Source organism: Pundamilia nyererei, unplaced genomic scaffold (assembly GCF_000239375.1).
Source record: "Pundamilia nyererei isolate P.nyererei 1_Seehausen unplaced genomic scaffold, PunNye1.0 scaffold00107, whole genome shotgun sequence".
NCBI classification, from domain to species: domain Eukaryota; kingdom Metazoa; phylum Chordata; class Actinopteri; order Cichliformes; family Cichlidae; genus Pundamilia; species Pundamilia nyererei.
The window spans coordinates 897,170-913,263 of record NW_005187508.1 but is presented as its reverse complement, the minus strand read 5'-3'; the positions used below and the strand labels follow the sequence as shown (position 1 = coordinate 913,263).

At 41.2% G+C, this 16,094-nt stretch overlaps 2 protein-coding genes across 3 annotated transcripts in view; one reads left to right on the top strand and one right to left on the bottom strand.

Annotated features, from left to right (window-relative positions):
- The window catches only part of ncapg (non-SMC condensin I complex, subunit G), a 23,839-nt gene extending 13,022 nt beyond the window's left edge, over window positions 1–10,817 (bottom strand). Inside the window, exons 1-13 of one of the 2 annotated variants that reach the window (XM_005741116.1) lie at window positions 10,712–10,817; window positions 10,290–10,419; window positions 9,584–9,829; window positions 8,922–9,150; window positions 8,572–8,717; window positions 8,396–8,480; window positions 7,465–7,657; window positions 7,234–7,383; window positions 5,390–5,530; window positions 4,445–4,568; window positions 4,061–4,150; window positions 3,018–3,206; window positions 1,841–1,951 (exon numbers count right to left, since the gene is read on the bottom strand). In XM_005741116.1, the coding sequence (XP_005741173.1) occupies window positions 1,841–1,951; window positions 3,018–3,206; window positions 4,061–4,150; window positions 4,445–4,568; window positions 5,390–5,530; window positions 7,234–7,383; window positions 7,465–7,657; window positions 8,396–8,480; window positions 8,572–8,717; window positions 8,922–9,150; window positions 9,584–9,829; window positions 10,290–10,397 (1,812 nt within the window). In that variant the 5' untranslated portion in view covers window positions 10,398–10,419; window positions 10,712–10,817. The other variant, XM_005741117.1, reaches the window with a different exon arrangement.
- A 3,452-nt stretch (window positions 10,818–14,269) lies between these two features.
- The window catches only part of fam184b (family with sequence similarity 184 member B), a gene marked incomplete at its 3' end in the record, with an annotated part of 28,334 nt that continues 26,509 nt past the window's right edge, over window positions 14,270–16,094 (top strand). The window contains exon 1 of the mRNA XM_013912909.1: window positions 14,270–15,006. Coding sequence (XP_013768363.1) covers window positions 14,740–15,006 — 267 coding nt within the window. The remainder of the gene's footprint in view (window positions 15,007–16,094) is intronic.

Sequence of the window (16,094 nt, the reverse complement as noted above, 5' to 3'; positions counted from 1 at the left end):
CCCGATTCAAACCACTTTAACCTCTGTTAACCGCTATTAGAACAAATACTGCAGATGTGCCTCATCATGACATCCATAGTACAGTGTACATTTAAACGTGATATGAAAATATTGTCACTACTATGGCCATTTCTGAGAGTGTGAGCCAGCGTGTCAGTACCTAAAAAGTCTGTGTTTTATTCCCCTCATCAAAATAAGTTATGACTGTATGAAATTTTAAAAGCTGAGAAATGGTACGTGACACACTTCTGAGAATAAAACAAATAGGGTCTATGAGAAAAACACATTTGTAAAACAGAAGAAATAACACATGAATTCATTGGTCAAAAACTTCCATCTAACCTCAGTATCGAATACAGAATTATTTATTTGTTGATTGGTGACAGATGACTGTTTCTTTCTTCTTCTTTTTTTTTGTAAACAACTTGATATGAAAATCTTCAGCTTTTAGACTTTGTGGTCTTGAGTTTTATCAGCAGCAAAAACAGTCTGTTATTTTTCTTGTGAAATCCCCTGATACTTTTTATGTGATAAATATTAAGAAAAATTAAAATGTTTGGCCAGTTTGTATGCACCGATCAGACATAACATAATGGCCTAATACTGTTCCCCCTTTTGCTGCCCAAACAGCAATAACCTGCAATCCTCAGTGTATTCAGACACCTTTCTATCAGAACAAGCATGAACCTTTTCAGCAATTTGAGCTAGAGTAGCTTGTCTATTGGTTCAGCCTTCACTCCCAACATGCATCAGTGAGCCTTGGCTGCCCCTGACCCTGTTGCTGGTTCACCACTGCAGATCGGGAATACCCCGACAACAGCTGCAGTTTTGGAGATGCTCTGCCCCAGTCGTCTGGCCATCAATATTTGGCCTTCGCCAGACTCACTCAAATCCTTACACTTGCCCATTTCTCCTGCTTCTAACACATCAACTTTGAGAACAAAATGTTTACTCACTCCCTAATATATCCCACCGACTAACAGGTGCCATGATGAAGAGATAATCAGTGCTACTCACTTCAGCCATCAGTGGTCATATTGTTACGCCCGCTCTGTGGATTTAGTGTCCCTTGTTTGGAGAGATGCAGTTCTGAAATGTCTTCAGGCAGTTTTGTACAAACAGGATGTTTAAGTTCTCCTCAAAGAGGGCATTTGATGATAGGTCGGGTAATCCATTCTTCTTCTTCTTCTTCTTCTTCTTCTTCTTCTATCTGTGCAGAGTATCCTGTGCCACATATCATCTGTGATAGCTGACGTTTATTTTGCCTTCCTGCCCGCCAGTCATGAAGCTCTTTATTCAACATTAACTTATCTTGGTCTCACAGATCTTTTTCTGGCGCCCTCAGTTCCCCTTAATTGCTTTTTCTGCATCACATTTTTAACGGCTGAAATTTCAATCTGGAACTACGGTGGTATCTCGTCATAGCCCGCCTCTGCTTTGCAGCTATCAGTTTGTTTCAACACCCACCAAGTATAAATCGTCTGAATGAGCATCTAACTGAAGCAAAGTTTGAAGACTCAGAGAATCTGCCAGCTCTGAACCATCATCAGCTGTTTGGTTATGTGCATTGAAGTCTTTGGGAAAACCACCCTCTGGCTCCCTTCATCTGTGACCTCAATAAACTTTCATATACAGCTCATGCTCGTGTCCTAAAAAAGGGATATTTTTAAATGCTTGTTTTCTACAGGGTGGCGTCGGCTCAACACTAGCATGAAAGAAACTGAAGGTTTCTGGAAAAACAGATGTACAAACTCAGCTCTGAAAAGGCGATCCTGCTGCCTTTACTATAGATCTGCATGTTTAGTTACGACACAAACTCAAGTGCTTGTTTTGTTTTTACCAGTGAAGACATTAAGGCGCTTGTGGTTGGACCAATCCGGGTCTTGATGTTCATTTGCTTCAGCAGCTCAGCACACATCGTTAGACACCTCAAAAGAGTATCTGGATCATTCTGCAAAGCAAACAAACACATACCATATTCACCATTTCATTTTATTAAAACGCATTTATTTTCTGTCATATGGATGCGTTTGGCTCATATGGAGATGGATGGTCATATGAACAAGGTTTCAAATAATGAGGTGAGTGAGCAAAAAGCTCAAGCTTCTCTAAACCAGGTCAGGTCATAGTAATTTCAGTTCATGGGTCACATACAGACAGATCTGATCTCCACGGGGATGCACTAGTAAAACTATTGCATCACACCCTATGATGTATAAAAACAGGGACAAATTCAATGAAAAGCCAAAATCTCCACATGTGAAGCCTGTATGACGGTTTATTAAAAAAACAAAACGAGGACAAAAGTTGTCTTTATGACTCAGCTTGTTGGGATCTAAAAATACTGAAATTATTATAAACTGTGTAACTAGTGCTGTCAGCTTTAATCTCGTTAAAATGACGCTAACGCTGCAAATCTTCATCAGCAAGTTAGCGCGGCTCGCCCTGTGCGTGGGGCTGCACGGTATCAACGCGTTAGCTCTTTAAAACGTTAGCACCGTGCAGCCCCACGCACGGGGCAATCGGCACTAGCTCGCTAACGGAGATTTACCAAGTTAATGCGGTTATGGCATTAACGTCATTTTAATGAGATTCACGCTGACAGCGTTTTGGGGTAGCCATCATGCAGCTCTGGCCCTGAGCTCACTAACTCCACCCCATGGAAACTTGGCACCAATATGTAGAAATATTTGGTTTTTATCGCGACTTCATGAATCAAAACTTCAGGCCATTTTCTCCATTTTAAGTTATTTTCTCGGAAGTTTGAGTGATTGTGTCAAAATATTGAGATAATATCCAGAAATTTTGACTTAGGGTTGGCATTTTTCCCTCCAGTGGCAGAAGCAAGCCCCCATACCTCCTGTCTGCTTGGGAAACCTTCAGCTTACAAGGGGTAACAAATCAGAGCTGGCATAAACAGGGGGTTGCCTTAAAAGGAGAGGTCCATGAATGGAGCTAGAGCTGAGCAAAAACTGTACATTTAAATGCAGAGGTGATGTTTCTGTGTAGCTTAATACCTTCTCTGTGCGGACCTCCTTGTCAGCCACTTGGTTGCTTTCAGCAATGTCCTGGAGAATCTGGTTCCTGCGATTTTCCAGATCTGTGATGGAGTTCTTCAGCTCTGCCGCCTGGCTGAACTCCTGGGCGGAGATGCAGTCCTCCAGAGTTTGTTTAGCCTCTAAGATACGCACCTTCACTTCTGCAAGCTGGGAGCGAAAAGAGGGAAAGAAAAAAAAACAAACAAAAAAACACAAAACACAAACAGGTCAGACAATAAAAATAAGAGGGGAGGGTCATTCTTCAGCTGAAGCACGCTCAAGAGAGGACTGTTGAGATGGAAAACTGCACCTCCGCAAACAGGAAAAACAACAGCTGATGCTCTGGAGAGGCTACAGCCCTCTGGAGCCTTCTTTGCCTTTACTCACTGAAGAATAAAAAGATGGGAGAGACCAGGTGCACAGAGCGGACAGAGTAAGTCAACACCTGGGCTAGGATTAACTTTCTCAACAGCCATTTTGAATCCAACAGATTTCAGTATTTAGTGAGGAAACTAAAGTACAGTCACAACTGAGAGTAATTCCCTCAGAGCGTACGTGTGCATGGAGCTTAAGCAAAGGGAATGAAGCAAAGAAGGGAGAGCTAATGAACCAGGATTTACCAGGCAAAGATACGTTTAGCGTACATGACATTCACCATCCACCCCGCTAGTTTAAGTGGGCTTGGCCTTAAATATAAACCATCTGCCAGCTGGATGTAGAGCAGGACAAAGAAACAGAAAGGGAAGGAATATAAATGGAGCAGAGAGCAAAAAAAAAAGAGAAAAAAAAGGCAAAAATCCAACTAATTAAGAAATTATTAGACTAATCTGGTCGTCAGTCTACATGGTGTCCTTTAATAGAAAGGGATTTTTTTTTTGTCACCTTCTCACTTTTAACTTCTATAAAGTAGAATTGTGCAAAGACGCTGTTTAGCTCTTCTATTTAATCACAGTGAGACAACTGGACGGGTTTCCAGAATCAAATTGCTTCTGGGCGTTTTCATTTGGCAGAGTGTCACCCACCTGGACCTGCTGCCGGCGTCTCTCGTTCTCATCCACTGGCTGACTGGCCCCTGTGATGGGCTCCCTCACGTCGGAGATGATTTCTGCCACCTGTGCGACACAAAGCCAGCTCATTTAAACATCAATCTGAGGGTCAATGATGCCACAGCTGAGAGGAAACCTGCTATATTTTCTGACACGTCAAACAAAAAGACCCCGGTGTGTGTCCATCTGGAACCACTGATAAATAATTACAGCCTTTATCATTTCATTTCTGACTAATTGGTCTGTCAGCTGGATTCATAAAGGGCAGTGACATTTATATTTCCCCTCGTGTGCAAAAGGGGAGTTTAGATAACATGACAACTGACTATACAGTGAAGTTCATGTTTAAGCCTAACTTACAGTTTGGATGCGTCTGTGGTCATCGGAGATGAGGTTGAGGAGCTTCTCAGTGAGGAGGAAGACCAGAGAGGAGGGAGTCTGAGGAAGAGCCAACATGTCCTGCAGGACAGCCAGTACACGCTTCCTACGAACATGCACAGCTCAACCGTTAAATGAATAAACAGACTTCAAAAAACTAACATTATGAATCTCCTACCAAATTAATTAAGTCTTATATATAAACAAGAGCAGTCTCGGAGTCACAAGCCTAAAAACTACTAGCGTTCACAGACACACTCACACCATTCACACAGAATGGAGGAGTCGAAGATAAAGCCAGTGACCTTCACATTATTAGATGACCCGCTCTACACCCTAAGCCTCAAGCTGCCACTACGAACCAGAGTCTAGTTCCAAAGCTAGACTGACTGCACAGGTTTATTACTTCCGAGGGATGAAACCCAAAAGTAAAATTTCACGCAAATCTGACCAAAGCCTCCTGAGCTATCAGATAAACAGACAGGCAAACAAATCAAAACAATATTCAATTTAATATTTAACCAAACAGTCAGCTCACTGTCTAACCTGTCACAGCAGCTAATCTGGGTCTGAAATGTATTCATTAATTTATCTATTAGCTGCCTGTCAGAAAATAATCTTTACTTGCAGTCATTTCTCAAACAAAGAAAAGACAATACTTTCTTGTATGAGTTTTGTCAATATGAAGATCTCATACACTTGTTTCTTATTTCTGGCCTGCTGTTTGGGTAGGAAACATCAGAAGGGGGCTCTAAAAGACTTATATACCATTTTGGGCCATATTTGTTAGGACATGCTGATTAATGAAATACCAGACTGTTTGCATCACCCTCCAAAAACATCCTTCCTCTTTCCCAGCTGATTTCCACATGCATTTTAAGGTATTTTGCATCCGATTCACATTCCTCAACCTTGTTCTCATATTACCTGCCACCCTCCTCGTTGGTGTCCAGACAACCGATGAGATGGATGAGATGTTGCGAGATGAACTCTTTGGTCATGACAAGCTCCACTTGGTTAAAGTCGGCCCTCTGCTCCTCGGACAGCACAGGCACGGCCTTCAGATATCTACAACAGTCAGAGTCAGACAACAGCAGCTCTCAGAGCCCATTCATTTAGAATAATTCTGCTACCCTGACAGCATAAACAAAATTAACGCTTCTCCCAAATGTCACGCAGCAGAGCCAGTTATCAGTCAGCGGTGGAGTGACTTTTAACCAACCAGCTACTTGTCACCTCACTCAAATTAATAAACCCATTTTACGAGCAGACAAATGTTAGATTTGCCAATTAGTTAAATCAAATTCATTTGCAGAGCATATCACACGTCAGTATTTCACACACTTACATACACAAGCACTAGACTGGTGATAAAACAGCTCTGTCAGTGCACAGCAAGGGTGGCAGATGAGCTGTCAGTCTGCTTGAGTATGGCAAAAATCAGCTATGATCACTTGGATCACTACTGAGATCGTGATTACCCACAGACTTTGGAAAAAATAGAACTTTATAAAGTGGATTTCTTTGGACTATAGATATCACTCAAATAAAAAAAGAAATAAAAAGCTTTGGCTTACACAGCTTGGCAGAGAGTTAGGGGCATAAAGCACCACGATACCAATTTAGGCAACAAAACCAAACAACAACATCATTACAAAAATAATGCGGTGCAATAATTGTCTGGTTTTCATATTTGCTGAAAACCACAACTGTTACTATAAAAGATAAAAGTCTAGAGGATTACAAAAAGAAACCTGCTGCTGCAAATGAGATAACTTATCTGTATAATTAACTTGTTAATAAACAAAAGACACAGAAAACGTCAATTTAACAAGGACTGCGAAGGATAATGGTACCCATCAAAAGCAAATAACATTATTTAAAAAAATAAACATGAAGGTGGATATGTCGTGCTTTTCTTTATTGTTCCACTGGTGCATGTTCAAATTAAACATGGCAAAAGTTTCAACTAATGGGTTCAGTGTGAGTGTTTTGAAGTCCATGCAAGCTCAGGCTTCAGGCTGCTCTAAACATGAGCTCCAGATATCGATCCGATATTTGGTCGGATGTCGGTGACAACGTGACGATCTGTGGAGAGTGGGAGAGCTAATGGCAACGCAACAACAGCATGGAGGTGTTTCACTCAAGCTACACCAACTACTTTTATTTGTGATTTGTTTAATTTCATTTAACTGCAAATTGTGGACATTTCAGCTGCTATGACTAAAAAGTCCTAATGAACTCTTTCTCACAACTGGAAAAAGTTGGATTGGTACATACCTGGATTGGATTGTACTTGACCTGCTGCACACTAAGGGCGTGTTAAACTGATTACTACTGTTTTTAAAGTATCACGTTTTACTCTTGTAACACACCCATTTTTATGTGCACTGACCATGAGCAAAGCAGGTTAACTTGTCTGGATGTAAAACTATATTTTATAATAGCCAGGTGAAGTTTAACAAAAAGCAGTCAGTTAGCCTCGCTGTTATATAAGCTTTGAGTTAGCCACACAGTTACATACAGAACGAGCTCCTCTGAGAACACCGGACCTGCCTTCAGATACCTAGAGTTACAACACAATCATTATGGCAACTGTATTTTTTTTTCCCAAATAAAGCACCACAAAGTAACTAAAAGCACATTAAGTGCCCAATAAAATATTCCATAAATTCCACCAATATGAAAAGTTACTTGGTCCAGAATTTACACAGCACAGCAATAAGCAAGAAAACCACAATTTATAATCCAATAACAGTGGCTCTTCTTACCCACAGAGGTAGTCGGCATAAGTGGCTGCATCTGGCAATACTTGCTCCAGCATTTCATCACCATCATCTCCTTTACTCCTGATGAACTCACACAGGGCTCTCCAGTAAAGCACATTTTCACAGGTCAGACTGTCCTTTGGGATCAGCCTCCTGTTAAAAAACACACACGATGATCTCTAACTTCAGACATTTTATTTATTATTTGTTAGACAGAGGGAGAAGTGGGAGTACCTGTTATCGAGCTCTACTTGGTTCTGTAGCAGCTCTTCAGTCGGGATGTTTTTGAAGATCGCTTTCAGGGTCTCCAGAGCCGTTTCTGCGCAGTTTTCCACATCCAGCCTATGGAGCAGTTCAATGATGTTCCCATCCAGCCGAAGCAGCCAGGCCGGTAACAAACGAGAACAAACCACCTCCCTTACCGCTTCTGAAAAGCACACAGGCTATCAGACACATATACAGCAGGACCATTCCTATCAATCGAACAAAAATACTAGCAGTGCCCAGTTCAGCACACTAGTTGATACACCGACGGTATCAATTTGAAACTCTTACGTCACTTTATTCTCAAGTTATCACATTTACAAGATTTTCGGAAAACTTGACCTCTGACCTTCTGGTCAAGATCACTGAGATTTAAACTCGTCCGAGATTTTTAGTAAATTCACTTATGTTACCAATTTCAAAATCCAAGGCAACTTCCTTCTCGAGTTATTGCCTTCACAAGATTCTCAGAAAACCTGACCTCGAGGTCAAGGTCACAGATTCAAATTGTGAGGTAGATACACTTCTGGTATCATTTTGAAAGCCCCACGTTGCTTCGATGTCGAGTTATCGAATTCACAAACTTGGATGTCAAAGTTCAATACCCCATCAGCCTTTAAAAGCCGAGGGGTAAAAAAGGGCTCAACTTCTCCAGTCTGTTTTTCATTTTATATTTGGTAAAGAAATCTCTTTAAATTTTAGATCACTCATTATTCCAAAGAGCTTTTTGCTGTATAAACAAACATTTTTGACAATGAAGAAAAAATAACTGGTGTATTAATAATTAAAACAATAAGAAGCAGCTTTGATTAGGGTTTTGCGTTACTTTAAGTGCAAATTTTGAAGTTAAAAATGCATCTTTATAAAAGTAGTATTATTTAACCACAAAAATCAGTGTTACCTGAGGTGTCATGGAGGCCTTGCTGCAGTAGGCTTACTCTCTGTGCAATGCTAAGGGCTTTAATGTGAACTTTGTCAGCCAGAACCTTAAATAGAAACACACATGGAAGTTTTAGTGCAAATCTCCGTAATCAACCAGCCCTTGCAGTGGATACATATTTTTACATTCATAGGTACCTGATACGCCAATTTGCGAACATTTTCTTTGATGTCTCGAGTGCGCTTGAGTACTTTGAGGAGGGTCCGAGGGGACATTGCAATACAGGACAGAACGGCACGTCGCACCTCGGCATTAGTATCGTTTTCCAGAATCAACATAAACGCTAGAAATAGAAAATAATTCCGCAGTTAGAGTGACAGTAACAAAGATACACAAACACAAAAACAAACAGCCACGTGACAATAATTACTTTCTAAGAAGTGAGATTCAAGAGAAGATTAAGAATTTAAGACCATGTAGAGGATGGGGATTCAACACATAATTTTAGATAATAAGTCACAGATTTCAGCATTTAAAAAAAACAAACCATTGATGGTCGGACAGTCTGGATCTGTTGGCTGCTGAAGGCGGGTCATGGCCAAAGCAGCCTGAATCCTCACATTGGGGAATTTGTCAGTGACACGGACCAGCATGGCTTGGTGGATGCGATCAAAGAGATCATCGTCAATCTGTGCATTCTCAGCCATACTGCCCAGCAACTTGTTGATCAGCTGACACGCTCTGAAACGTACTGCATGACTATTGGCTTTGTGGGACTGAGAAGAAAGAAAGGCAGGAAATGAGATGAGACGGTCATTAGAATAAGAGCGAAATGCACAAAACTCAGATTGGGAGGGAAAAGGCAGAGATACAAGAGTAGTTGTGAACATGGATTGGATCAGGATAAGTGTATGAGGAAAAACAGATGTGAATACATAAGGAATAGAAAGAAGTCATATGGGAAACCACAAAATAAAATTGAGAGGCAGTATAGACAAGAATCACATCAAAGCCTAAGCCTTTGTGTTCAAAAAGTCAGAGCAAAATCAGAAATGAACAAGTTTTAATTTTTGTGGTTAACAGATTTGTTTAAAAAATAAAAAAAAAATGATACATTTTTAACAAATCATCATCAATAGGTCAAGAATTTGCTGGTCAACACCAAAAAACAGTGCTCACAGGCATAAACTAGCATTATAATGTTCATACCTCCAACAGAAAGTTGAAGATGAAACTCAGAAATGGATGATCGTCCTCAGCATCATCATCTTCTTCTTCTTCCTCCTCTTGTTGCTGCTCCCCCTCCTCGTTTGTTTTAGGTGGAGACTGGAAACTTGAAGCAAACCTTGCAACGAACTCGATGACGTTTTCAACTGCAGGTTCACGCTTGTAGACAATCATTGCATACTTCAGGTAGTGCGCAAACTCCTCATGGAACAGTGATTTATCCTCAAGCTGAAGGAAGAGACAGAGGAAAGAAGGGTCCATGCTTATGAGATCAATAATAAGAACCCAGGTCATCTGGAAGACTTATTTAACAATCCAGACATCTCAGTTAATCTGAGATTAGTATGCTTTCTGTCAAACAGTTTAATACAAACACCTTACAAGCACTTCAAACTTCCAGAAACTTAAGCAAGAAAGAAGAAAGATGGAGCTGCCAGACAGGAGAAAAAGAGGAAGACCACAGAGAAGATTCAAGCACGTAGTAAAAGAGGATATAGAGAGTACCGATAGATGTGACGGAGAATGAAAACCTTAATTTCACTTTACTGTATTTCTTCTAAGAAGAAAGCGCATTTATACATTCTCGTATAAACCGAGTTATTTTATCATATTAAACGATGCACTCATTAATCCAGGATAATGTGAAAGACATTTAGGAAGAGACTGATAAGAAAGCATCATCTCGTACCTTGTTATAGCGGCTCTTGAGGCTCGCCACCAGCTTTGCCTTGTTATTGTGGCCCTTCTGAGCTCGCTGAAACGCCTCCTTGATGTCTATTTCGTTGTCCGCCGTCATCTTTCCTTCGCAGAAACCTAAACTAATACAGACAGCGATACAATGAGCCGAAGCAGGCTTACCTAGAGTAAACTCTGTCAGAAATGTCTCTATTAGCTAGCAGTAAAGGAAGCCGCCTGATGGTCTCTGGTGTCTCATTAGCTTCCTAAACCCACCTCGAGAGAATTACCAGTGAAACAAGAGCCGAGAAAAAAAACACAACGCAACGTAATTAAGTCACGCACGACGAAGTCCCTAGAGAGGCGTTTTATAATTATCAGACATGAAAAGTAGTATTAAAGCCAAAAGCTTAACGCGTGAGCTTTAAAACGTACCTCTTGGTTAGTTTTCTTCTCAACGAACAACCGCCTGTTTTTGAATTTTACTCTCGCGAGAACTGAGATGTTTGCGTACGTACGTGCGTCACGTGTATGGTTTATCCCTGTGGTCCTCTTGCCTGTGTATGCCAAGCGGGTAAGCGATTCTCTGGAGGATATAGCAGACAAAAAATTTTATTTATTTATTTTTATTTATTTATTTAATCTGATAATCGGACAATGGATATTTGACCTCTTGTCGCTGCCATATTACAATAATTGTTTTAATGAGAAAACAACATAATAAAAGCTTCTCAAATGTTTTAATTAAAAAGAGCTTGTTTCTGCCACTAAAAATAATAATAATTAATGAAAAACATTTTTTTTAAATGCAATCCGGCTTTCTAACTCAAAATTCTGAGTAAATAAATTTAAAGTTTGAAATACTAGCCCAAATGTTTGACTTATGGATGCCATAATGTATATATGCCTAATATATTAGTCAAATATCATTATCAGTTTGTTGAATTCAATCAACCCATTGTCAAATAAGATGGCTACTGAATGATGCTGGATGTCATATTAATGTTTTACTGGGGAAATATTAAAAGATAGTGTGATTAAGATATTTGGAGGTTTTATTCTATAGATCAAACCCACTGAGAAAAACACTGATGGTTTTTTTCACGGTTTTGAAATATTTAACAGATTTTGTAGACATGCAAAAATGTAATTTAAGGGTATTTTTTGATTTCCTCTGCATTATGTTTATACTTCAAAATGGCATTAGACTAATAATTATTAGTTGAGTTCTTGTGTTTGTTTGTTTTGCTAACCCTTACCTTTTTTTTTTAAACTTTATTTAGCTTGGTTTCCTGCAAGGAACTAACTGAGGTGACTAACCACTTTTATGAAAGCATCTCTTTTACTTTATAACAACTGAAAACCTATTCTCCTTAAAACTATATAAATACATTAGGTAATCATGTGGATGAATTTCTGTTGTACTGATGTTTATAATTTAACCCATATGTGTAATATATTTGTCATTATCATGCAGCCAGTGTCCAGGGCCACAGCTGCTGGACAGCTGTGGAGGGGACAGCTCACCCATAAGGAGGGCAGAAACATGCTTCTGCACAGGCAGAGAGGGCTCCTTATTTTATGGCATCTATTTTTGGAAATTAATTTAATATAGACGGCACTCTGTCAGACTGTTTGCTTTAGACCTGTGTGCATGTAGGCCAGGGATTATCATGAAGGTGTATTATCTTATTAAATATTTATACAATACAGGGACAAACTATCCCTGCATTAGACCACATAGCTACAGCATCGGAAGCCAGAGGGATGAAAAATACCCCTGTGTATGTCTGTAAATCCTGCAAAGGTGACAAGCAATTGTTTGAGATTCAAACTCTGAATTAACTGTAAGGTAATAAACACAGTGACTTATCATTTAGGCCTACATATTTAAAGGCTTGGTTAGCTGCTCCTAGTTTCTCCTGTTTGTTACATAATGTGAACCACCAAAGAATGTGGCCCAATAATCTGTTTGTTTCAAACAAACTGGGCTGTCATTAGATCAAAACTGGATTTATAAAGGTGGCACAGCAACACACACACTCTCCTGGGGAACATGTAGAAAAATGTTTAAGAGGAATGTTTCAGAAACTGAGAGGTTTAGGCCCAAGACGGTGCGAGTCAACTGTGTCCAACAAAATTATCAGAAAAACAAAAGTGGCACAGAAGGTCTGGCCAAAGCAGGTATTATCCTGCCAAACTGCTCTGTCATAAATGTTTGTATATGTCTGTGCTTGAATAACACTCGGATGTGAAAGGGTTGATGCAAGCAGCCTAAACAAGGAGGATGTTATAATGGTTAAGTTGGTTTTGTATATTTCTGATATCATGTACACTTTGTGCCATAATTCACTGGCACTGTGGAAATAGGGAACAAAAATGAGATTTTCCATGCTCACCCACAAACTAGCAATGGTCAATTTCTGCCTCTTCCTGAACTTGGTTTTGCTGGTGGTCTCCTCTAATTAAGGAGATGTTCTTCTCATCATTGTCGAGGGTGTGCTCATAGGAGGACCATCTGCTTGTTGAGTTTGTCTAATATTGTAGTCTTTACCTCACAATATAAAACGCCTTGAGAAAACTGCTTTTTTTGTGAAGGGATAGTTTAATTGAATTGTATATTTTTCTCATTTTTATTGTTGCTTATTTGTGACACTTTTTATGCAAACAGCTAAAGCCAAAGGTTTTCTGCCGATCTGAAAAAGTGCCATATTATCTCCGGTATCATATCTCACCCTTCTCCAGAATAACCACACACATTTGAGTTGATCCTATCATATCAGGGTTTACTTCAGCATCAGCTTAAAGGCCAAGATGTCAAAAATCTTGCATTAGAAATTGAAGATTTGAACTTAAAAGACAGTGTTCAATAATTAACTCAAGCACTTTAACAGATAACGTGCCTCACAGGCTCAACTTTATCTGTAAATTCATTGCATTTATAAAAAGGATGCAAGGACCAAAAATGATCTATCCTTAAACACAATTACAAAAACTAGACACTTCAGATTATCACATTTATCCTACGTTGTGACTGCCTGCCCTCTCCACGTCCTTTCCACCTTGGACCCTTGTGTTTTGTCATTCATTCTGTCTTCTGTGTGTATATATAGCCCTGCCCACTTTGGGAAGGGGTGAGGCACCCACCACATTGAAATTTGATCCCCACCTCCAAACATATTGTGCTATTATATCCATGCAATAACAGACAAAAATTGCAGATAAATTACAACCGGAAAAACTGTTTTCTCCCCGTCAACACATCACTGAAAATGTATATCTGTATAATGTTAAATAATATTACATGCAGTAAAATCTATTGGTTTAAAAGCCTGGTTTTGAACGATGGACATCCTCTCACGTACCTTTCCTTAATTTCTTTAAAAAAAGAAGAGTCCACTGTATTTTTGTCAGTAGTTACCTTTGTGCACATTAAAATCATTACAATTCACTAGATTTTCAACCAGTTTCAAGTGATTTTTAGTTCTGAAAGCATATTCTGATTTCCCATGAGCTCCCTCTGGTCGGTTATAACCCTTGAAAAAAAAAAATCATGTTAATGCCCCTGCATTTGGATCCTCTCATTACATCCTGACACTCTGCTGCATTTTTTTTTAAACCTGTCTCTGTCAGTCCACCAAACGCTATGAAAAACCGCAGCAACACATTTCTGGAGCAGGCTACACCTTTAAGGTGGAGAAATGAATATTTAGTAAATGGAGTCCACTCGTATAGTGAGTCACTGCGCTCTCATTTGCTTGCAAGGGTTTTCTTTGAGACAACGAGGTGTGCATGTGTACTTGGAAAGTAGTGTGTTTAAGAAACAAATGACTGTGTGGGAAGTTCCTTCATCTGTGCTAATCCACCCTTTATAGTGAGTGCTAGTAGTTGTTCTTTTTTTTCAATGAAATCAGTCCACAGTCAAAGCATGTGGTTTATCGTGTGCTCGTAGTCCACAGCAACTGACACTGCCCTCAGTGCTTCCCTTTTATCTGACTGATGGAGTAAAATCACACGACTGGACCCCAGAGACCCCCTCCTCCTCCTCCTCCACCTCCCATCCGCGCGCTGATCGGCATTGATACAGCAGCTCCGGTAGGGGCGGGGCAGCACTGCAGCAGTGCGCCTCTCGAGCTGTCTCCGGTAATGTTCCATAGGATACGCACGCCCCGCTCCGCCCCTGCCGCGAGACAGGTGGTCGGACTGTACGCCTTCATCCTCCAGCGCTCCCTGTAGACTAAGAAGGAGGGGGAAAAATCCGTTGACAACAGGGAAAGGGTCGGTCGGCGCGAGCGCGTCCCCGATGGACTTCCAGCGTGTGACCTCGGCGATCACCGGGCGGGCAGCAGGAGAGGGGGGCAACAACGGGAACGCACGAGGAGAGCCCCGGCGATTTACTCCCAAATGTTTTGCAGCGGATTACTCGAGATGCCGTTCGCGGGAGAGGGTGTGCCGACGGGGGAATGAGATGCGCAAGTAAAAAAGTTGACACGATTTCTGGTGGGGATTTTCATCTGCGAGGCGGCGGGATCATTTCTGACTATCCTCCGGGCTGGGAAGTTCCCCTGGGGGGCTTCGTTATGGCTTCAGGCGCCGGTAAGGCTGCACAGCCCCCCGGGCCGGGCTCCGCCGTTAACGGGACTGCGGCAGAGTTCTCCAACATCGAGCAGGAGCTGTACGACTATCAAATGCACAGCAAGATGTGCAAGAAGATCGCTCAGCTCACCAAGGTAAGACCCGCCGGTGACACCGAGAGAGGGAGGGAGGCGCGCCGCCCGGATGTCACTCCTGTCAGGCTGACTGATGATCCGCTGGCTGCCTCACACTCAGACACGGACGGCGCGTCAAAATAAATGAAAATACACATGAAATCCGTAGTTTAAAATAAATAAATAAATAGTAATTAAAAAGGAGCAGGCTGGTAATAGAAGCTATAAAGTCGGTACATAGGTCTACACGTTTTACATTCTCGGGATAACGACGGGAAAACTTGGATTAGCTTCGTGACTGACAGCTGCAGATCCCGAGCACCAGACATCAGGCAGCAATTAGAACTGATGCAATTTTAATCAATCAGTAGATTTATGGATTACCTTCACCGTGCATCAATTTATAATCTGGGCGTTTAGGATATTAAAACAATTCCACAGCTCGCTGGGCCAGAGCCCAGGGTGATGCTTCTTTGTCTGACCAACAGAGAGAAAAACGACTCCAAAGGTGTGCTATCAATTAACTGTGGTGTGAAACAGATGAATCCCCACAGTTAATTAACAGCTTGGTACACCAACATGGCATTTCTCTGTGTTTATCAGGGAGTTTAACAGCTGCAGCAGCTGCATGTGAGGATTCACCCTCTCTGTATCTTCACAATAATGCTCACAGAGGCAGGGCATGACCCATGGCTTGTTGAGCTATGACAGTTACTGATGACTGTGCACTTCTCATCTTCCCTTGTGGATGCACCTCTGTGTCTTAAAAAAAAGGACTTCCTATCATGCACACAGGCCCAGGCAAACAAAGATGACACAGATGAGGGGTCAGCACTTGTGTCTGTGCTTGTTAGGAGAATTCGCCAGCCCCGTCCTTCAGCCTCTCGTGGCCCCTCTGTTCCTTTCCACCCTGATCTCCCTCCACAGAAGCCAGGACTTGTTTTTGTCTCCTCTGAAACTTCATGGCATGCCATGCCAGCCCCGCTTTAGCTCTGGGGCGACCACAGTAAATGAAACCCGGAGCGCGGCTGAAATATAAGAATCATCGATACACATATTTGGTGTGTTTGGTTTCCCCTGAGCTTTGGGATGCTGGGCATGTGGCACAT